This window comes from Antechinus flavipes, chromosome X (genome assembly GCF_016432865.1).
Source record: "Antechinus flavipes isolate AdamAnt ecotype Samford, QLD, Australia chromosome X, AdamAnt_v2, whole genome shotgun sequence".
NCBI lineage: Eukaryota > Metazoa > Chordata > Mammalia > Dasyuromorphia > Dasyuridae > Antechinus > Antechinus flavipes.
This window is the reverse complement of record NC_067404.1, coordinates 54,263,215-54,285,962: the sequence shown is the minus strand read 5'-3', so window position 1 is coordinate 54,285,962 and position 22,748 is coordinate 54,263,215. Positions and strand designations below refer to the sequence as shown.

The 22,748-nt window shown below is 40.2% G+C and overlaps 1 protein-coding gene across 2 annotated transcripts; it reads right to left on the bottom strand.

Moving 5' to 3' along the window:
• Positions 1-479: 479 nt before the first annotated feature.
• STEEP1 (STING1 ER exit protein 1) lies at positions 480-16,508 on the bottom strand. Of its 2 annotated transcripts, XM_051969008.1 has the most exons (8): positions 16,320-16,403; positions 14,358-14,552; positions 7,444-7,561; positions 6,292-6,333; positions 5,561-5,699; positions 3,471-3,560; positions 2,005-2,097; positions 480-900 (listed from the first exon to the last, which is right to left on the bottom strand). In XM_051969008.1, the coding sequence occupies exons 3-8, from the start codon at positions 7,536-7,538 to the stop codon at positions 838-840; spliced, it is 522 nt and encodes a 173-aa protein (XP_051824968.1). In that variant the 5' UTR covers positions 7,539-7,561; positions 14,358-14,552; positions 16,320-16,403; the 3' UTR covers positions 480-837. The 2 variants fall into 2 exon arrangements, with proteins under 2 accessions (XP_051824968.1, XP_051824967.1); XM_051969007.1 differs by lacking the exon at positions 14,358-14,552 and having other exon boundaries at positions 16,320-16,508.
• Positions 16,509-22,748: the final 6,240 nt, after the last annotated feature.

Genomic DNA, 22,748 nt, shown 5'->3' with positions numbered 1-22,748 from the left:
CCAACCAGCAGGTACTAACACAGCAAGTTGAAAAGGTTTAAGATCTTCTGAACCTCTTGGAGACATGGGTTCAAACAAAGTACTTCTTTGTACAATTTTTAATTTTTATCATGGTCATTGCATTATTTTGTACAAACTGCTATCATGTGTAGCCAAGGGCAGGGTGGAAGGTCCACAAAAATATAAGGGTTCTCATACTTGAAAAGATTGGGAAACACTGGGGATTGCTCCCCTTCTTGGATCCGTCACTTGGACAGCTTCTGTTTCCTAGACCATGTGGTTGAATAGATCACCTGTGATTTTAACACCTCTGGTGAAAGAGCTGTTGAGTTCTAGAGTCTAGTTTTTGTTTGTTCCTGTTCAGAAAGGGACCAAAGTCTCCCATGTACAAACAGTGAAAGCATCGGGGCCACAGACTTGTTACAACTGGTTACAACTTTAACTGTGATTTAGCTGGCTTTACCTCATGACACATCAAAGAGTTTTTCCAAAGACTTTTATTTTGAATTAAGTTCAAAGGAAAAAAAGAAAAATTATTATGTTCAAAGAAAAAAAAAATTCAGACATTGTTCTCTGTTCCCATAATACCAGAAGAGAAATGTAAGTAAAACACCCACTGAACAAAAAAAAAAAAAAGGTCTAGAAAAACAAGCAGAGCAAGATGTTAGAAATTCTTCTCTAGGATAGGATTAGTATTGTTAGACTACCTACGAGAGCACAGAGAGAAAGGCAGAGAGAACTCTAGATTTTGGAGACCAGGATCCATTTTTTTTTTTGAGGGTCATGGTGGGGACCACATCCGGGATGTTTGTGACTGGCCTCAAGCGAGGTGTGCCATCATTTGAATTGGTTGTCAATCAAGGTCCCTTTCATCTTGGCTTTCTTTGCTTCTAGCTCAGCCTAGAGAGAATGAGGAGTGCATGTTGTGAAACGCGATTTAGAAGGAGTTCTTTTATCCCCTTCTTTCTCTAGCCTCTCTAAACGCTGTCCTGAAGTTCTAGCTCACTGGCACAAGCATGCTCTGCTGGTACGGCCAATGGCTCACCAGAGTCAGTAACTGACAGGCTGACTGAACTTTGGATGAGACCCTGAAAGGGCATTTGGTTTTCTCTAGTACCATGATTTATGTCCCAAACCCAAAGCAGAAGAATATCAGATTACAGAAATGGATACTCCAAGAAGCCAGTCTATAGTCTGTCTGGACCAGATAGTCGGCATTCTTAACCTGGCTTCTGGGAAATTGGCTTTTGGGGGGATATTTTGAAAAAAAAAACCATATTTCAATATAATCAGTTTCCTTTGGAACCTAATATATTTGATTGGATGCATAGAAAGACCATCTTCTGAGAATGAGGACTCAGGTTTTGTCAGATTGACTCCCAACAGGGACAAAAATGGGCAAGAAGCCCTGGTCTGGAGCTTCTTAAACTTTTTCGACTCGGGATCTCTTTTTGCCAAAAAATTTCTCTGTGATCCCAGGTATATAAAATAGCCATACAAATCAAACATTTACTGAAAAGAAATCATAATTCCACGCCCGACAGCCACATTCAGCTACGAGACCCCATATGGAGTTGTGAATCACAGTGTAAGAAATAGACCCCACCACACCTAGAAAGGCACTGTTTCAAGGTGTGAAGAGAGAATGTAGTGTCCTCAATCTACTCAGCAGGTGAAGATAAGTTCTGCCAAGAGTTCCCACACAGGAGGCAGGACCTATGTTCACAGCTATAGAGTTTACAGTCCGACGGTCGTGAGGCCTGATGATAAACTGGATGAGTGACTTAGATTGTAAGCATTCTGAGGGCAGCCATTGCTTTTGCCTTTTTTTTATGTGTATCCCCAGCCCTTAGCACAGTGTCTGATCCAGAGCATGTGCTTACTAAACTCTTGTTGACCAATTGTTGAGAAACCGACTGCCTTCCTGGGTTCCTTCCCCCAATGACAGATTTTTCTCTCCTCTGCCGGGGAAGCTGTCGTGTGCCCACGGGCAGCGTCACTCACCAGCTCCTGAAGCCGTCTCTTGCTCATGCCTTTCCGCTCCAGCTGTTTTTCAATCACTTTGGCGTTCTGTGCGTATGAATCAGCGATTTCTCTCTGGCAGAAAACAATTCAACAAACCATCACTGGACTTTCAACAGTGATACCCAGACCAGAAGGGACTGCAAATGTCACCTGTGCAATAAGATCACCATGCCGAACAGCAGGAGTTTGGCCGTCGCCCAGGAAAGATAAAAAAAAAAAAAAACAACCCAAACCCCAAGCTTCTTCTCCAGCTCATCTTTCCAATAATCCCAAGAGTTCAGGTTTCAACTTCACCCATTGGCAAAATAACAGCCAACGCATTTTCCAGTGAGCAGCTCAAGTTAAAATACCATAAAGACAACTGTTGCTACTAATAGTGCCAGACCAGTTGGGAGAGAAAAAGCTTTCTAAAATGGAAAGACTTGACCTTGAAAGAAGGACATGATCCAACTCTAATTTTATCAGGGATGAGCTTTCAATTGGAAAGCTTTGAAGTCTCATCTCTTTCTTCTTTCTTTTCTTCTCTTCCTATACCATTCTCCCCCCATAGGTTCTGTCGGATCTATGCAAATTGTTGAAGATCACGCTAAGTGTGGAAACCCAGAGAGCCTGAAAAAAGGTCAGAACCGCCCCGTCCCATTGGTGAAATCACCTCTGATCTTTTTCCAGGCTCTCTGGGTTTCCATACTTAGCGTGGTCCTCAGCAGCAAATGATTCCCCAATCTCTTCCCTGAGCTTCAGGTTCATATTGACAGCTCTGAGCTGCTCCTGCTCAGGAAATTTCCTATTGCCTAGAGGATAAAATACAAAGTTTTCTGCCTGGCAACAAAGACCCTTTACATTTTGATTCCAGCTTCCCTTGCTCACGTGATTCGACCTGACTTTCCTTCACGTACTCTCCAATCCAGCCAAAATGGCTAGCTGTTTCCTGCTCGGATCTTTGCAGGAGCTCGGGCTCCTTGCAGGTCATGTTTCTTCCTTCTCATCTATTGAGAACCTTCTCTTCCTTGGAGGCTCAACTCAGGCCCCTTTCCCAGTGGTCCTTGCTGCTCTCCTCCCTTTTCCTAGGATACTGGTCTGGCCTTCTTCTTTGAATCAATCACACTCAATCTGGATGACACTTATTTATGAGCACAGTCTATCTCTGCACCCCCTCCCCATCCCCAGTACAGGATAAGTGAACTCTTGGAGGACTGGGAGAAGCCAAGGTTTCATCATTTCTACCCCCAACACCTCGCCCAGTGCCTCCCACTTAACAAGAACGCAATGAATGTTTAGGGAATTGTGTAGTGAAAAAAAAACCCTCAATTCCAGAGAGGGGGGAAAGTGACAGCTGCTGAGCTGTGGAGCCAAAATGAGATGAGCAGTGTTCCACTAGAGCCTAATGTTCGGGAAGAACCCAGACAGGGACCCTTTTCGATGCCTCTGGGAAAAGGAACACTCACAGCCTCAATCTCCTCCTCTTCTTCATCAATGGTCGAGACAGTGACAGAACTGAATTTGCCCATGTCCTTGGTACGCTTAGTCATCATTACCTAGAAATACAAGAAGAAGATGTAATCCAATGTCTAGTTCAATCTGGCTGGCCAGGATGCCCGTGTTTCCTTGTGACAGAGGTCATACTTACTCCATACTTACTCAGTTGTTTGAAAAGCCACAAGCTTTGACTTTTCATCATTTTTTCACCAGGGATTTAAAAAACTGATGAACAAACCAGGTGGAATCATCTGGTTTTTCAATGCTCAGACCGAAGACATTTTGAAAGGAATGTAGAATAACAACAGTTTACATTTATATAGAGTTTTAGAGTCACAAAGCGCTTGCCACATTTCATCTCATTTCCTGTAATACAGACAGGGTAGGAATTATCTCCATTTTACAGATGGGGAAATTGAGGCAGAGAATAATGAAGAATCCTCCTGAAGATCTTTATAGAGTATGCTTTTTTAACCCTAAATAACGTGGATACTCACACCTGCTCAAACCTCCTTGGAAGGAAACGAAAAGGTTTCTGGTGAAATTTTGAGGCTTTACAAAATCAACAGACCGATTTCATTGGGACAGAGAACTCTCAGTACGGAAACCGCCTTTATCAATACAGATCTACAAGTTATAGTTTTAGAAAGCTGTTGGAGGGACTGAGAAGATGCGACTTAAGACACATCTCATTTTATCATCACTTTAAAAGTAAATAGGATTGAAACAGAAAAGAAAATTCAATATTGGCAGGGCTGCAGGCTTGTGAGAATTTTAATATGCTGCTAGAGTAACTGCAGGCTGCTGCAAACGTTCTGCAGAGGAATAGGACAAAAGCAAACCGCAAAAGAAAACCCTTTTAACCCTGTAATTTCTTGGCTAGAACTTTATCCTAAGAACGGCCTTTAAAAGAGGAGAAAAAGTCCAATGTGGACAAAAATATTCACGGCCACTTGATCTGTGAGAGCAAAAAGTTCGAACCACCTGTCTACCAATGTCTGGCAAACGGCTGGCACACTCACGGTAAGGCAAGCTCCGGTGATTGAGAAGGGTCAGCCTCAGAGTCAAGAAGAACCAGGATTGAGTCTTGCTACTTTCACATACTGACTCGGTGATTCTAGCCAAGTCATCTAACCTCCACTGTCTCAGGAGCTCCACTGTAAGAACCTAAATCATAATCTCAGACTATAAGCTGCACTAATTGCCAATACATGTCGGCAAAGGTAGCAAGCATGCAGGGAATTTTAGATACTAGCACAATTACCGATCCAATCTCCACTTCAGCCAAATGAATGCAATGCAACTATAAGCTGCTGCCAACAATGACCACGATGACAATCAAGACAACGACAATTTTGATGACGACAATAAATGCAAAGCAGATAGAGAAATAGAGAAGAGTTATAAGAAGAGATGCAGAATCAAATCAGCAGGTCTAGAATTGTGCACACTTGACTCCAAACTCTCTCTTTGTCTTTCTTTCCCTCCTTCCTTTCTCTCTTTTTTCTTCCTCCATTTATGTATATATAAATATATACATATGTATGTTTTGTACATTATAAATGTTTTATCTGTATATTTATATATAGTTTACTGTCAAGTGTGTAATATAGATGTGTGAATATATATATATATATCTCAACATATATATTATATATGTATATAGACACACATATATTTAAAGGCAAAAAAAAAAAAAGCAAGAAAGCTATAAATAGCAGAACTTAGGCAAGACACAGAAAGGAAGAAAGTATTCTATACTTTGTTAAGTCCTAAGGGTTTTAGCAAAGATTTTCTTCCTTTGAATGCTTCTTTGATTATTGTTGATACTAAATTTATAAGGATCAGTATTTTGAAGCTTTAAAAGTAGACATCGTGGGGGAAAAAAAAAAGCACGTCCATAAAGGACATTCATTGCTGTTCCATTGGGAAGCTGAGCAGAGACAGGTAAAAATGAGTTGGGCTTCACCTCTTCTTGCTTTGTCAGGTAATTTGGGCCTTAGGTCTCAGTGCCGATTACAGAGTAGTTTTCTTTATAGGACAGCAGGACAGCAGTTACCTTCTTAGGAGGTTCTTGTTTTTGACTGTATATGTTGGTTTTCCCAAAGCCCTGTCCAAACTTGACAACTGCTCCATCCACGATAAAGGTCACTGGAGCATTTTTCTGCTGGTGCTGGTAAAAGAGCAGCAAGCCACACCTGCAAACAGCAAAGATTCAGATCCCAACCCCACTGATTCTCCAAGCGTGGCGAGACAAAAGAAAAAAAAAGGCAGCCATGGTGGAGTAGAGAGATGGTGAGGGTTTCGCGTCAGAGGACCCAGATTTGAATCAATCCTGCTTTTGTTTGCTAGGACCTTAAGATGCTCGATCTCGAGCAGGAAGAGACCTTGGAAGCCACTGAGTCCAACCCCCTTTCCATCTCTGGAGGTGAGACTCTTTCTTTGTCCAGAGAAGAGTTCAGGGCAGAGAATGACTCTGATGTCCAGGGAGGGGAAGGGCCTTGCTCAGACTCAGAGGACTACCAAGTATCTGAAGTGAGATTTAAATACAGGTCTTTTAGACTCTAATAGATATTACAAATAGGTCCTACCAAAAAGGCAATGTCCTTCTACGGGTACATTGCTGCTCCCGGGTACCCTTTCCATGACTGGAAAGGGATGAATATTTTGAATAAGCAGAATTTGGAGGCAGTAAAAGTTTTAAGTAGAAGAACGTGACAAGGAACAAAAACAGACAAACAATGTGAGCCCGAATGGAGCAGGAGATGGCCATGCAAGGACACTACTCACTTTGCACACTTTTTCCGGAATTGCCGTTCTATTCCTTCAGACCTGCAAAGACAAAGGAAGAGGTCACAGAGAAGAAAGAGACCAACCGGTGGCAGCCTGCTCCCCCCTGATCATTTGCAGTCACATCACCTGCTGTCTTCCAGTGGCAGGGGGGCCTCTCAACACCAGCTCACTTTACAGACCAAGTGACTCTGGGTCATTAAACCTCCCGAGCCACCTGCAGAGAGTTACAATTGATTTTTGCTGCTGCCTCCCATGGGCCTTCCCTTGTGAATGCCAGTTTGGACCTTGCTCTCCTGACACAAACAGTTTCTCTTTAGCAACTGGACAGAGCCCCTCTGAGAGCAGCTGCTAGACCCCAGCTGTCTCGCTCTCATTCTCTCTCACAGAGCGTGCTCGCTCTCTCTCTCTCTCTTTCCCTCTCTCTCCCTCCCTCCCTCTCTCCTTCTCTCTCTCTGTCTCTTTCTCTTTCCCCCTCCCTCCCTCTGTCTCTGTCTCTCTCTCACCCTCCCCGCACACTGCATTGTATTAGTAGTTTATTCTAGGTCTTTTCATTAATGCAAGAAGGAATACACTAATAAAAACAACAAAGAAATTCAAATTATATGAACTAGAATTCTCCCAAATAAGGTGTGACTATGACAGAAGCCAAGCGGGGAGGACCCTCAGAGGCCATCTGGCCCAACCCTGTCATTTGACACATGAGGAAACTGAGGTCCAGGGAGGACAAGGAGCTTACTCAAGGGCACACGGGCAGGGATTTGAACTCAGATGCCCTCTACCCCCAGAACCAGTGCTGTTCCCACTATGCTACACTGCCTCCTCTTACTCTCAGACCCAGTCCTCTGTTTTTTGCAATGGCTACTTTTTCAATTCTTTGGGATTCGAATGATAAAGCCAACTGCCCCCAAAGCTAACAAACGAGCCGAGAACTGTTAGCAACAAACACCGTCGCGACACGCCTGGGGAATAACAAATCAAAAGAGACACATCTACTCGGATCCATCCGAGGCTAAAAATAATGTGAGACTGCCCACAAAGCAAGAAGAAAGCTATGGATCAGCTCGGCAGTCATCCACGCTTGTTGGGGTGCTCTCTGCCCTAATCCTCCCCGCCACAGGAGCTCTCCTATAGAGAGAAGCAGCGTCTTACCTCCGGAGATGGACACTCTCCTCTTCTTCTGTGTTACAGAACTTGTGAGCATGTTTGGCTGCATCAATTACCCGGGCTCGGTCCCGAGGTCTCATGGGTAATTTCTCTAACTGGCAATCTGAAGAAAGAAAGGGAGACGGGTCACTGAGGGTCATGGCTCAAGGGAAAGTCTTGAGGAAGGTCCTTGTAACACTGTTTTCCACCCCCTTTCCATCAGTTATAAGATCTAAGATGTTTAATTTTCACTGGCACTTGGCGATGTAGTTTTTAAAGGATACCACTGATATATTTATTTAGCTAAAATGTTTACATGGGCAGGGGGAAGTTTTCTTGGCCTGCAACTTCAACAGGAACTAGCTGATAGGATTCTTTTATCTACCAATGCTTAATACAGTGTTGTGTGAGTGCGGGACAAATGCTATGCCAGAAGGGAGGCCCCAAACTACGTAGGCGGCACAGAATTCTAAGAGGAAAGTCGGCGGATGAGATGTTCTCAAGAATGTAACTGTAACAACACAAACACAAGCAGAAACAATTCCGCTGAGGAATAAAAGAAAGCTGTCCAAAGAGAGCAAAGTGGGAATGCCAAAAGAACTCACCAACCAACTTCGACTTTAAAATATACACTCGTTAAATTGGCCGAGTGCAAAAGATCGGAGAACTCGATGCTGGGGAGGGGGTGTTGGAAGACAGGCTCACTATGATTCACTCCCAGAGGAGCTCCGACTTGGACCAACTATTCTAAAAAACAACTTGGAATCAGACAAAGAAAATTTACCGAACCGTTCATCCCTCTTGACCCACAGATCACTAGACTTTCTATGCCAAGGAGGTGAATAAAAGGATGAAAAGACCTGGATGCTTGAAAACTGTTATGAAAAAATATATACCAAATATTATCTATAATAAAAAAAAAGTTGAAAACCAAATCTGTTTGGCAACCAAAAAGATTGGCAAATGGATGTAATAAAATGGTGGAAAAGAAATATAATAGTAGTATTAGTAATATGCAGTAAATGTATATTACTGCACCATAAGGAAACAGCCAGAGAAACTTGGGAGAATTCTCACAAAGAGACATAGAGCAAATAAAATAGAACCGGAAGAACATTATACACAGTGACTAGAGAATGTAAAGAAAGGCAACAAAACTTGGACCAAATACAATGGACAATGTTAAAATTAAGATTAAACCCCTTCAAAGGGGTTAACAATTATGGCAAACTACAAAAATGGGATTTATTATCACCGGCAATCGCTCTCATCTCTGTTCATGAGAAATGTATTTTGGGAGATTCTTTGATGTGAACAAAATAAATACATCAGTAAAGTCTTAAAACATAAACAGAGACCTACAGGGGATGAAAGCAAAAGAAAGTTACTGTAGATGAATACAAAAATCGACAGTATTCGGCAAAAATGTTGGGAGGGGATGCACTGCTCAGAATAGGCTGTGGTGGACAATGAATACTGATGACAACAAAGAGGGCATTTGAAAAGCTCTGCTGAGTGTCTAACTTAAGGAAGTCCAAGACTGTGTATGAAAATAGCAACCCAAATGCTTTAATGTAGTAAAGGACTGGAAACAAAGAGGATGCCCAATACTTGTGGAATGCTTGAATAAATCGTGCTATTTGAATGTAACAGAAGAGTGAGAAATTAGAAATATAATGGAGCCAGGGAGACTTGAAAAATCTTGCATGTCTGAAGCAGGAAAACCTAGAGAGACAGTCTCCACAATGACAGGAATGGTAGTAGTGTAAAGGTAAGTAACATTGAGAAACTTCACAACTCTGATTGCTCCTGACTCCAAAAGACTGATGAAGAAACCTGCTTCCAACCTCTTGGAAGAAAAGTACTGTACTACAGGTACAGAATAAGACCTGAGTTTATCCACAGAAGAGATATACTGATTATTTTGCTTATTTATCGATTAGGAGGGGAAATTTTGAGCATCGATGAAACATTAAAAAATAACACAAATAATAACAACAAAAAATAACACACGTAAAAAAATAACAAAATAAAAAAGAGAGTTCCTAAGCAGAGACTCAAGCAGATAGTAGGGTAAGTAACATGCTGTATTTAATACACATTTTTTATAAAACCAGAAACAGAAACTATTTCTATATAATCCTTTTTCCTGTTCTTTGCAGAGAGAAACATTTGTGTTTATTGGTGTTTAAGTGTAGATTTTTTTAAAGAAATGTTTTAAAAAAACAAATCCAAAAATAAACCTGAGAAACTATGTCGGAGGTAAGAAGAAGATCAAGGAAAGGAGAATATCATGACTTAGGTAAGAGAAGATCATTTTAACAGAAATAAAAATTATTTCTGTTATTATTGCTATTCAGTTATTATTATGTTTCTGTTTTCTCTACCAGACTTTTCTCTTTGGACTTCTAAAAACAGAAATAAAAATCGGTAACATCGAGTTAAAATTCAAGACAAGTGAATGGATGGCAAAAGCTCGTCTCCAAGTTGAAACCGCCAAGCTCGATCTCCATCTCAGGGTACTCACAGAGCTGGCAAGCATGATTACTGAGCCAATGTTGGCAATTTCTGAAAAAGCATGGAAACAAAAAGAAGGACTGGAGAGAAATGTCCTAATATTATTATTTTTTCAAACAGGGGAGTAGTAGAGAGGTTGCTAAGTGTGATCTGAATTCCTGGCAAAACTGTATAGTACTAAAGAAATAGCTCAAGAGCATGTAGAACGCTGTAATTACCAGAACCATTAAGTCATGCCAGACTAACCTTCTAACAGGTGGATCACGGAAACAAGTAGACAGTGTACCTAAATTTGATCAAAGCATTGAAAGAAGTCTCTGATGTGCTGTTTGTGGACACAATGGAGAGATGTGGACTGGATAAGATAATTAGGTGGATGGCTAATGAGGCTTATATAGCTCTAGAGCTGGCAGGGATCTCAGAAGCCATCTAGTCCAACTTCTTCACTTTAGAAAGAGGGAAACTGAAGTCCAGGGAAGGGAAAGGAGAAGGGATTTCTGTGCTGCCAACTATGTGACAGGTACTGTGCTGTGTGCTTTTTACAAATATTAAATTCATTTGATCTTCACAACAACCCTGAAAAATAGATGCTGTTGTTCTCCTCATTTTACAGACAAGGAAACTGAGGCAAAGAGAGGTTAAATGGCTTGCCCAGGATCACACAGCTAGTAAGTGTTAAAGGCAGGATTTGAACTCAAGGTGTTCCTGACTCCAGGCCCAGTTCTCTATTCACTGTGACTTCAGCTAAGGTTAGGGGGCCTGTCCAACTTCAGCAGAAATCAGCAAATGTCAGAGTCAGGATTTGAATCTTATTCCTTTTTGTTTTTCACAGCTGGAAGCTCAGACCACAAGGGTCTAGACTGAAGTGAAATGACAGGAATTGTCAAAGTGAAATGTTCCCCACATGCTGTTCCAACTTATCTATCTCTGATGCAGACTATACCATGCCTACATATCCATGGACAAATCGCTTCGTTACCCTGTGCCTCAGTTTCCCAATCTGTTAAATGAGGAGGTGGGACTGGATGCCTCTCCTGCTCTAAAGCCATTATCTTTGAAGCTAGATGAGGACTGGTTAAAGAAACTGGGTACATCTACCTTGGAGCATCATCTGACCACTGGAAAATGAACAGAATTGTGTTTCTGACTAACAGTGAAGTATCTAAAATTCAAATATTTGAAGGGTTGTGGTATAGAAGAGGGATTTAAAAAGCAAGCAAATAGCAAAATAACTGTATGGACATGTATACATATATTGTATTTAACATATACTTTAATATATTTAACATGTATTGGTCAACCTGCCATCTGGGGGAAGGGGTGGGGGAGTCGGAGGGGAAAAATTGGAACAAAAGGTTTTGCAATTGTCAATGCTGAAAAATTACCCATGCATATATCTTGTAAATAAAAAGCTATAATAATAAAAAAAAAAGCAAGCAAATAACTTGGTCCTCATTTTGGAGGAGCCTGAAATCCTGATGGGGAACATAATTTCATGATGGAAAGAAATTAAGGAATTTACAAAGTAATATATCAGCAAATAGAAAAGGTCAAATGATTCAAGGGCAAAAGTACTGCTGGATTTGGAGTTTGAGGGCCTGACTTTGATACATCCCAGAATCCTGGGTGATCTTAGCCAAGTCACACAGTTCACTTCTTAGGAAGTGAACTAGATGGCCTCTGAGATCACTTCCAGCTCTAGATCTAGGATTCTGCCTGTGGTCAAATCAACACCTCACACTTCCTCTCCATTTGGTCAGTTAACAAACATTTATTAAGCACCTACTTTGTGCCAGGCTCTTGGGATACAAAGATAAAAGACAGCTCCTGTCCTCAAAGAGCTCACAGTCTAATGGGGGTGGGGGTGGGGGTGGGGGTGGGGACAAGTACTAAATCTGAGATTTCATTGGCATCAGGACACCTAGGTGAGGAAATTCCCATTCCTGATTCAGATCAGCAGCTTCTCTGCAAGGTATCGTCTTAGAAAGTAACCTAAGGCACTGAGAGTTGCTCAGGATCACATGGCCTGGCTTTGAGGCCAGTTTCCTCTCTACTACAGCATCCTATAATAGAGGAGACAACATATAAATAAATAGGCATGTATAAGATACATTCAAAGTAAATCAAAATAATCGAATACGAGTAAGACCAAAGTAGCCAAGATTAGAAGGAAAACAGGAAACTAGGGAGGAAACTTCAATAGAAAATCTCAGCTAAACATCTCATTTTCAGATTTATAAAGAGCTTTGTCAAATTCATAAGAATACAAGTCATTCTCTAATTGCCAAATGATCAAAGGATCATATGAAAAATATATATATATTCATATGAATCATGTAATCATATGAAAAAAAGATGCTCTAAATCATTATTGATTAGAGAAATGCAAATTAAACCGACTGAGAAATAATCTTATATCTATCAGATTGGTTAAAGTGACAGATGTGTTGAAACTGGGGAATGACTAAATAAGTTGTGATATTGGATTGTGATTGAATACTACTGTGATATAAGAAATGATGAGTTGATTGATTTTAAAAAACCATGGAAAGACTTGAACCTATGAAGATGTTATCCATCTCTAAAGAAAGAACTGATTAAATAAAAATATGTATAGTGTGGTCTTATATATGTGTGTGTATAGATATAAATGTAAATATATATTCTTGTTTAATTGTAACCTTCTTTAGAGTGGGAGGAAGAAAAATAAAATAAAAAGTACACAGCAGAAAACAAAAGAAAATTTAGAAGGGGGCACAGAAAAGCTGGTCAGCTTTGAAAATAAAGGCTACTATTTGTAATTTTCCAACAAAAAGTAAACAGTCTGAAATGGTCATTTATTATATTATATTGAATCCTCTTGGTATGTTCTGTTTCATGGAAATGTTCTTTCCTACTTTTTCTCATTTGGTACTCGTTTAAAATGAATAATTTTTTTAAAGTAATTTTAAGTGAACTATTGTAATGATGGTTGCCAAGCTTATATGAATGATTTGAGACTTAATTTTTACAGTCTTAATCTTAGGCCGGATCTAAGAGTCTATGTATAAACATTAGTATGATGTTTCTGTTGTTAATAGAAACTGACCAAGAAACCAGCATTTTGATTGCTTTAAGATTTTCTATTTATACTCATACTGTAGGTAGTTTGCAAATAAAGGTTGATTTGGTATATCTTTAAAAAAAAAAAAAAAGTAATCTTCAGAGGGGAAGGATCCAGCAGCTCTAAGACCAGAAAAAGTCTCCAAGAGAAGGTAGCATTTGAGCCAAGTCCTAATTGAAGCCAGAGAACTAAGAGATCAAGGTAAGAAGAGAGATCATTCCATCCATATGGGGCACCCAGTGAAAAGGTAGAACAGAGAGATAGAGTGTGAGTGAAGAAACAGAGCCTTTGCTATTAAATCACAAAGTAGGTAGAAGGGAATAAAGCCTAAGAAGACTGAAAAGGTAGGAAGGGACCAGATTGGGAAGGGTTTTGAAAGGCAAAAGCACTAGAGTTTACTGAAGGGAGCAACCTGGTGCTTTAGGAAGATCACTTTGGCAGCTGAGTGTGTGTGAGGGGGTGGACTGCAATGGGAAGATCAGTGTGGGGCTTACTGCAATAATCTAGGCAGGAAGTTATAAGGGCCTGAACTTCCTGAGTGGGAAGAAGCTTTTCCCTCCTCTCTCACCTAAGGATTTTGCCTCTTTGCAGAGAAAATTGAGGTCATTTGATGTGAAATCCCTCTCTCCCTATCAAAACTGCTTGATACCATTTCCTACTCTTTCCTCCTTTCCTTCAGTTTCTGATGTTGAAGTGGCCCTTTTCTTTGCCAAGGCCCATCCTTTGTCTTTTCCAAGTGTTTGCATACCCATATATCCGAGCCCCCCAAAATCTTCACCCTCTCCCGATGTAGTGGTTCCTTCCCTACTACCTTCAATGCCCAAATCTCCCCCAGCCTTTTTAAAAAAACCCTTTATTATACACTACTATCCCCTCAAGCTATCTTCCTATATCTCTCCTCCTTTTCTCAGGCAAACTCCTACAAAAAACTGTCTATCATCGATACCTCTCTGCCCTCTTCTTTCTCTCTTCACCCTTTGTTTTGTTTGACCTCTAACCTCACCATTCAACTGAAAATGCTCACCAATGATTTTTTTTTTGGCTGAAGCAACTGGGGTTAAGCGATTTGGCCAGGGTCACACAGTTAGGAAGTGTTTAGTGTCTAAGGCCAGATTTGAACTCAGGTCTTCCGGACTTCAGGTGCTGTGTCCACTTCACCACCAGGCTGCCCACCAAAGATCTCTTAATTGCCAACTCTGATGGTCTTTTCTCAGTCTTTAGGCCCATTCTCTTCTCCTATATATTCACGCCTCTCAGAGTCCTTTGTGATAACACTCGTTTCTTGCCCTCTACCCCTTACCTGTCTGGTTATTAGTTTCTTTTGCTGGCCTTCTAACTGTGGGCGCTCTCTAAGATTCTGTCCAAGGCCCTCTTCTCTTCTTCTATTTTCCATCTTGGTAAATTCATCAACTCACTTAAGTACCAGGCGCAGTCTGTCCCCACAGCTTCAGTCACACATCACCAAATGCCTTTTGGATATTTCAATCTGGATGTCCTAGAGATAACTCAAACTCAACATGCCTAAAACTAAACAATTATCCCCAAACCCTTCTCTTTTCCAAATTGCTCTATTTTTAACAAAGACATTATTAGACTGTCAGGTTTATAACATTAGAATTACACACCACACCACACCAAACCCCATATATCCAATCAGTTGCTAAATCTTGTTGTTTCTACCACCTAAAACACATACTGTATCTGATTGCTTCTCTCTCTCATATATCTATCAAGATTAAGACTTCATCTCTCTCCCAGACTCCTTTAGGAGGCAAGTCTCATCACAGTCATCCTTTTACATCAAGAGGGTTGGAGGGGAGGCAGTGCCCCATAGTCTTTGTGCCAGAGATGAAGTCTGTTTTTCTTTTTCTTTTATGAAATGTTTACAATACCTCAGTGGAAAATGTGGGGTATTTGGTCACTGGCTATATTCTACAACGCTAAACTTTTTCACTGTTGTCTTGCAGCTTCCACAAAACTCCCAACAAATTCCCATTTAATTTCTTATGCTGACCTGCAAAACTGCCATGGACAAAGTCCCCATTCAGAAGGAATGACGGTGAGCTCCCTTCCTTCCTCTCTCACCACTTCGGTCCACCTATCCTACTGCCGCCAAAATGATTTTCCTTAAACTCAGATCCGACCATGTCGTTCCCCAATCCCTCAATCACCTCCTGTGGCTACCTATTGCCTTAAAATTGCCTAACCCTAAATCGCTTCCTTATTGCCTCAAATGACAAACTATAAGAGCCCAACTTAATCTTTCTAGCCTCTGGACCTTATTTCCCCCGTGGCATCCTGTGATCCAGCTAAACTAGCCTTCTCTCCGTTCCTTAAACAATCTGCTTTTGCATTGGAGAGCCCCCATTCTTGGGATTCACTCTACATACACATACTCATTGAAAATCCCCCAGCATTAATTAAGTGCCTACTTTCCTAAACTACCCAGTACTTAACTGCTTTCTGTGTTTTTGTAAGTACTTGATTTCTATTTCACCTTAGAATGTAAGCTCTTTGAAGGCAGAGATCTTTTTAATTCTCTGGACCTGTAATCCATCACTCAGTGTTTTAGCGGATGTTTAATTTTTTAATGTAAATCACTCAATAAATACTTGCTTATGGACTGACAAGCTGTGAAGGTAAAAGTGGCAAGATTTGGCAACAGACTGGATATGTGGAGTGACGGTAAGGAGTGGAAGAAGATTTGATCAAAAACCAGATCGGGATCTGTTGATCAGAAAGAGCAATCAGAAGATTGCAAACCTTCTGGGGTTTGGGGGGATCTGGGAGGACCGGGGGTACCCCTGACAGTAAATCGGGAGGGAATCAAATCAGAGGTTTGGACTGGATAGTTTCGGAGATTCCTTCTCAGAAAGAATAGGAAGCCTCTGGGTTGTTCTGTTTCCCCAGCACTTAGCACGGAGCTCGGCACACGGTAAATCTTAGCAAATGCTCCTTCATTCATTCGTGCGTTCGTTCTATATCCGTGTACCCCTGCGTTTCCGGGGGGCCACCGAGCAGAGGGGAGAGTTACGGGGGCCGGAGGGTCACAATACGGGAGAAGGCGGGCTATGGAGCTGTGGAGGAGGAGTCTACTCTGAGCAGGCGGGGCGCGTGGGCGAGCGGTTCTCAGAGAAGTGCCCGCTCTCTCGCTCGCCGGCTGCCGGGGCCCCCTCCCCGACGTCCCCCCCCACGCCCCGACGTCCTCCCCCCTCCCTCACGTGTCTTCCCTTTTCCGCGACGGCCAGCCGGCGTTGCTCACCTAGGACCAGCACCATCTGACCACACAGACAGTAGTAGACATGAAGCGGTTTCTCGCCGTCGTCATACTCTTCTCGGTCTCGGGTATCCGAGCACACCACTGAGCGCGAGACCACCTTCGGCATTACTCTGTTAATACCGCTACCCAAACTTCCACTCGCTACCCGAGTGCCGGAAGGCCGGTGAGGGAGGCGGAAGGTCGGGGGAAATGACGTCACGCGTACGGGCCCGCTGTTCTGTCCAGTCCCACTCTTTCCCTTAGTCTTCCCCATTTCTTCTCAGAGTTAGGCCGGTAAATCGTTACCGGCCCCCGCTGTCGCCGCGTCCCTGATCTCTGGACAGTACCAAGTTGCCACGGCAACGCAAGGACGGGGTAGAGAGGGTAGGGGATCGAACTGTTACTACGTAGGCCTGGGGATCAGAACTGTGAGGGTGTTTGGTACGGCCCAACTGCCAGTCGGTGGGTTCCGGTTACAGGAGCTCTTTGGGTCTCCTGGCTTCGGGATAAATCGTCCCGACCTCTGTCACTCTCTTGTCTCTGTGAAACATCCAATGAGAGGGAACCTGCTGCCCTCCTCACTCAGTTAGTTCATTTCCTTTTGGGACAGTTCTTGTGGAGAAGTTGGGGGGAGACCAGGGGGGAGGGGCAGTGTTCCTGACATACTTTATAGTACCAAGTCTTCAACTTCTATCCTTGTCTCCTCCTCGTGAACCCTCTGGGACCTCGCAGGGCAAGTTTCTTCCCCCTTCTGATAAATATTACAAATACTTGGAAACAAGTCTTCTTCAAGGTAAACGTGCCCCACTGATTCCCATATGTGGGGAACTCTTGGTCTTTTATCATCCTGGTACCCTATTCTGGACACTTTGTAGCTCATCCATGGCCTTCCTAAAAGGTGGAATCCAGAACATAAGATTATTCCAAATGTGGTGTGAGATCAGGTCAAGAGTACAACAGAACTAAGCACTCCCCAGGCCTGACCACAGAATACAGCCTGGGATACTAAACCTCTCAGGCTCTGTCACCTATAATCAAATAGGTAGAGCTCTGAACCTGGAGCCAGGAAGATCTGAATTCAAATCCGACTTCAGACGGCCTTGGGCCCGCAATTTCCCCCTCTTTGCCTCAGTTTCCTCCTCTGTAAAATGAGCAGAAGAAGGAAATGGCAAACCACTCCAGTATCCTTGCCAAGAAAACCTTACATGGGCTCACAAAAGTCAGAATCAGATTCCATTGAAACATAACAATCCCAGGATTATCATATATCTCGTTTGGACTTCACCTCCACTACAGCACTTTTTCAGATGAACCTCTGTCTAGTCAGGGAATCCTTCTTTTGGAGATGTGAAATTGAGTCTAGACAGATCTTTTGGTATCCTGAACCTGTCAGCTATTGTGTTAATTATTGTGCCTAGCTTTGTGCCATCAGGATGTTTGATTAAGCATGCTACCTATGAAAAAAATTTTTGAACAGGACAAAATTAAGGATCAAACCCTGATATACTCTACTAGAAATATCCAGCTAATATTGTAGGGCCAAGTTAATGTTGACTGTTTAAATGACTATTTTGTAGGTCTAGTTATCCAATCCATTCAAAATCTACTTACAAATTAACCCACATTCTCTCCATCCTAAAGAATAGGTTTTGACAGTTTCAGATTTTGCTGAAATCAAAGTAAACTACATCCACAACATACCCTTGACTTTCTAGTCCAGTAAACCTACCAAAAAAAAAAAAAAAAGATTTGACTGCCTTGACCTGTTCTTGATAAAGCCATACTGATTGTTGGGGTAATTTTTAAAATAACTTTTTGGTGCCTTTCATTGTTATGTTACAGTTATATTTACATTAATTTTCTGCTACCCAATAATCTTTTTTTTATCACAATCAAAACAGGAAAACTATTGAACACATTGCCCACTGATTGTCTGGTTTTTTAAAATAACTTTTTGGTGCCTTTGTTTTTATGTTGCAGTTATAGTCACATTAATATTCTGCTATCCAATGTCACAGTGAAAACAGGTAAACCTATTGAACACATTGCCCACTGATTGTTGGGGTTTTTAAAATAACGTTTTGGTGCCTTTTGTTTCTAAGTTACAGTTATAGTCACATTAAGTTTCTGCTATCCAGTGTCACAATGAAAACAGGCAAACATATTGAACACATTGCCCACTGATTGTTGGGGTTTTTAAAATAACTTTTGGTGCCTTTTGTTTCCATGTTCCAGTTATATTCACAATATTCTGCTATCAGATGTCACAATGAAAACAGTTAAACTTACCGAACACATTGCCCACTGATTGTTGGGGTTTTTAAAATAACTTTTGGTGCCTTTTGTTTCCATGTTCCAGTTATATTCACAATATTCTGCTATCAGATGTCACAATGAAAACAGGTAAACCTACTGAACACATTGCCCACTGATTGTTGGGGTTTTTTAAATCACTTTTTGGTGCCTTTTGTTTCTAAGTTACAGTTATAGTCACATTAAGTTTCTGCTATCCAGTGTCACAGTGAAAACAGGCAAACACATTGAACACATTGCCGACTGATTGTTGGGATTTTTAAAATAGCTTTTCAGTGCCTTTTGTTTCTGTGTTCCAGTTATATTCACAATATTCTGCTATCCAATGTCACAATGAAAACAGATGAACCTACTGAACACATTGCCCACTGATTGTTGGGGTTTTTAAAATCACTTTTTGGTGCCTTTTGTTTCTAAGTTACAGTTATAGTCACATTAAGTTTCTGCTATCCAGTGTCACGGTGAAAACAAGCAAACACCTTGAACACATTGCCCACTGGTTGTTGGGGTTTTTGAAATAACTTGTGGTGCCCTTTGTTTCCATGTTCCAGTTATATTCACAATATTCTGCTATCAGATGTCATAATGAAAACAGGTAAACCTACTGAACACATTGCCCACTGATTGTTGGGGTTTTTTAAATCACTTTTTGGTGCCTTTTGTTTCTAAGTTACAGTTATGGTCACATTAAGTTTCTGCTATCCAGTGTCACAGTAAAAACAGGCAAACACATTGAACACATTGCCCACTGATTGTTGGGATTTTAAAAATAGCTTTTCAGTGCCTTTTGTTTCTGTGTTCCAGTTATATTCACAATATTCTGCTATCCGATGTCACAATGAAAACAGATGAACCTACTTTTTAAAATCACTTTTTGGTGCCTTTTGGTTCTAAGTTACAGTTATAGTCACATTAAGTTTCTGCTATCCAGTGTCACAGTGAAAACAGGTAAACACATTGAACACATTGCCCACTGATTGTTGGGGTTTTTTAAAATAACTTTTTGGTGCCTTTTGTTTCTATGTTACAGTTATATTCAAATTAATTTTCTGCTATCCAGTGTCACAATGAAAACAGGTAATTCCCACTGAACACATTGCCGACTGATTGTTGGGATTTTAAAAATAGCTTTTCAGTGCCTTTTGTTTCTATGTTCCAGTTATATTCACAATATTCTGCTATCCAGTGTCACAATGAAAACAGATAAACCTACTGAACACATTGCCCACTGATTGTTGGGGTTTTTAAAATAACTTTTTGGTGCCTTTTGTTTCTAAGTTAAAGTTATAGTCACATTAAGTTTCTGCTATCCAGTGTCACAGTGAAAACAGGCAAACGCATTGAACACATTGCCCACTGATTGTTGGGGTTTTTAAAATAACTTTTTGGTGCCTTTTGTTTCTATGTTCCAGTTATATTCACAATATTCTGCTATCAGATGTCACAATGAAAACAGGTAAACCTACTGAACACATTGCCCACTGATTGTTGGGGTTTTTAAAATCACTGGTGCCTTTTGTTTTTATATTACAGTTATATTCACATTAATATTCTGCTATCCAGTATCACAGTGAAAACAGGCAAACACATTGAACACATTGCCCACTGATTGTTGGGGTTTTTTAAATCACTTTTTGGTGCCTTTTGTTTCTAAGTTACAATTATATTCACATTAATATTTTGCTATCCAGTATCACAGTGAAAACAGGCAAACACATTGAACACATTGCCCACTGACTGTTGGGGTTTTTTAAAATAACTTTTTGGTGCCTTTTGTTTCTATGTTACAGTTATATTCAAATTAATTTTCTGCTATCCAGTGTCACAATGAAAACAGGTAAACCCACTGAACACATTGCCAACTGATTGTTGGGATTTTAAAAATAGCTTTTCAGTGCCTTTTGTTTCTATGTTCCAGTTATATTCACAATATTCTTCTATCCAATGTCACAATGAGAACAGATAAACCTACTGAACACTTTGCCCACTGATTGTTGGGGTTTTTTAAATAACTTTTTGGTGCCTTTTGTTTTTATGTTACAGTTATATTCACATTAATATTCTATCCAATGTCACAATGAAAACAGGCAAATCCATTGAACACATTGCCCACTGATTGTTGGGGTTTTTTAAATAACTTTTTGGTGCCTTTTGTTTTTATGTTAGTTATATTCACATTAATTTTCTGCTATCCAGTGTCACAATGAAAACAGATAAACCCATTGAACACATTGACCACTGACTGTTGGAGTTTTTAAAATAACTTTTTGGTGCCTTTTTTATTTAAATTACAGTTATAGTCACATTAATATTCTGCTATCCAATGTCACAGTGAAAACAAGTAAACCCATTGAACATTGACCATTGATGGTTGAGGTTTTTTAAAGAACTTTTTGGTGCCTTTTGTTGTTGTGTTACAGTTATATTCACACTAATATTCTGTTATCCAATGATCTTCATCACAATAAAAACAGGCAAACCCATTGAACACATTGACTATTGACGGTTGGGGTTTTTAAAATAACTTTTTGCTGCCTTTTGTTTTTATGTTAGTTATATTCACATTAATTTTCTGCTATTCACTGTCACAATGAAAACAGATAAACCCATTGAACACAGTGACCACTGATGGTTGTGGTTTTTTAAAGAACTTTTTGGTGCCTTTCGTTGTTATGTTACAGTTATATTCACACTAATTATTCTGCTATGCAATGATCTTCTTCATCACAATGAAAACTGGTAAGTCCATTGAACACATTGACTATTGACTGTTGGAGTTTTTAAAATAACTTTGGTGCCTTTTTAATTTAAATTAAAGTTATATTCACATTAATATTCTGCTATCCAATGTCACAGTGAAAATAGGTAAACCCATTGAACACATTACCCACTGATTGTTGGGGTTTTTTAAATAACTTTTTGGTGCCTTTTGTTTTTATGTTGCAGTTATATTCACATTAAGTTTCTGCTATCCAGTGTCACAGTGCAAACAGGCAAATACATTGAACACATTGACCACTGATTGTTGGGGTTTTTAAAATAACTTTTTGGTGCTTTTTGTATTTAAATTACAGTTATATTTGCATTAATATTCTGCTATCCAATGATCTTCTTTATCACAATGAAAACAGGTAAACCCATTGAACACATTGACCTCTGACTATTGGGGTTTTTAAATAACTTTTTGGTGCCTTTTGTTTTTATGTTACAGTTATATTCACATTAATATTCTGCTATCCAATGATCCTGTATGTCACAATGAAAAAAGGTAAACCCATTGAACACATTGACCACTGATGGTTGGGGTTTTTTAAATAACTTTTTGGTGCCTTTTGTTTTTATGTTAATTTACATTAATATTCTGCTACCCAGTGATCTTCTTTATCACAATCAAAACAGGTAAACTCATCAAACACATTGACCACTGATTGTTGAAGTTTTTAAAATAACTTTTTGCTACCTCTTGTTTTTATGTTACAGTTATATTCACATTAATATTCTGCTATTCAGTGTCACAGTGAAAACAGGCAAACACATTGAACACATTGACCACTGACTGTTGGGGTTTTTTAAATAACTTTTTGGTGCCTTTCGTTTCTATATTACAGTTATATTCACATTAATTTTCTGCTATCCAATGTCACAGTGAAAACAGGTAAACCCATTGAACACATTGACCACTGACTGTTGGGGTTTTAAAAATAACTTTTGGTGCCTTTTGTTTTTATGTTACAGTTATATGTACATTAATATTCTGCTATCCAATGATCCTCTATGTCACAATGAAAACAGGTAAACCCATTGAACACATTGACCACTGACGGTTGGGGTTTTTAAAATAACTTTTTGGTGCTTTTCGTTGTTATGTTAATTTACATTAATATTCTGCTACCCAGTGATCTTCTTTATCACAATCAAAACAGGTAAACCCATTGAACACATTGACCACTGATTGTTGAAGTTTTTAAAATAACTTTTTGCTGCCTCTTGTTTTTATATTTCAGTTATATTCACATTAATATTCTGCTAATCCAATGTCACAATGAAAACAGGCAAACCCATTGAACACATTGACCACTGACTGTTGGGGTTTTTAAAATAACTTTTTGGTGCCTTTTG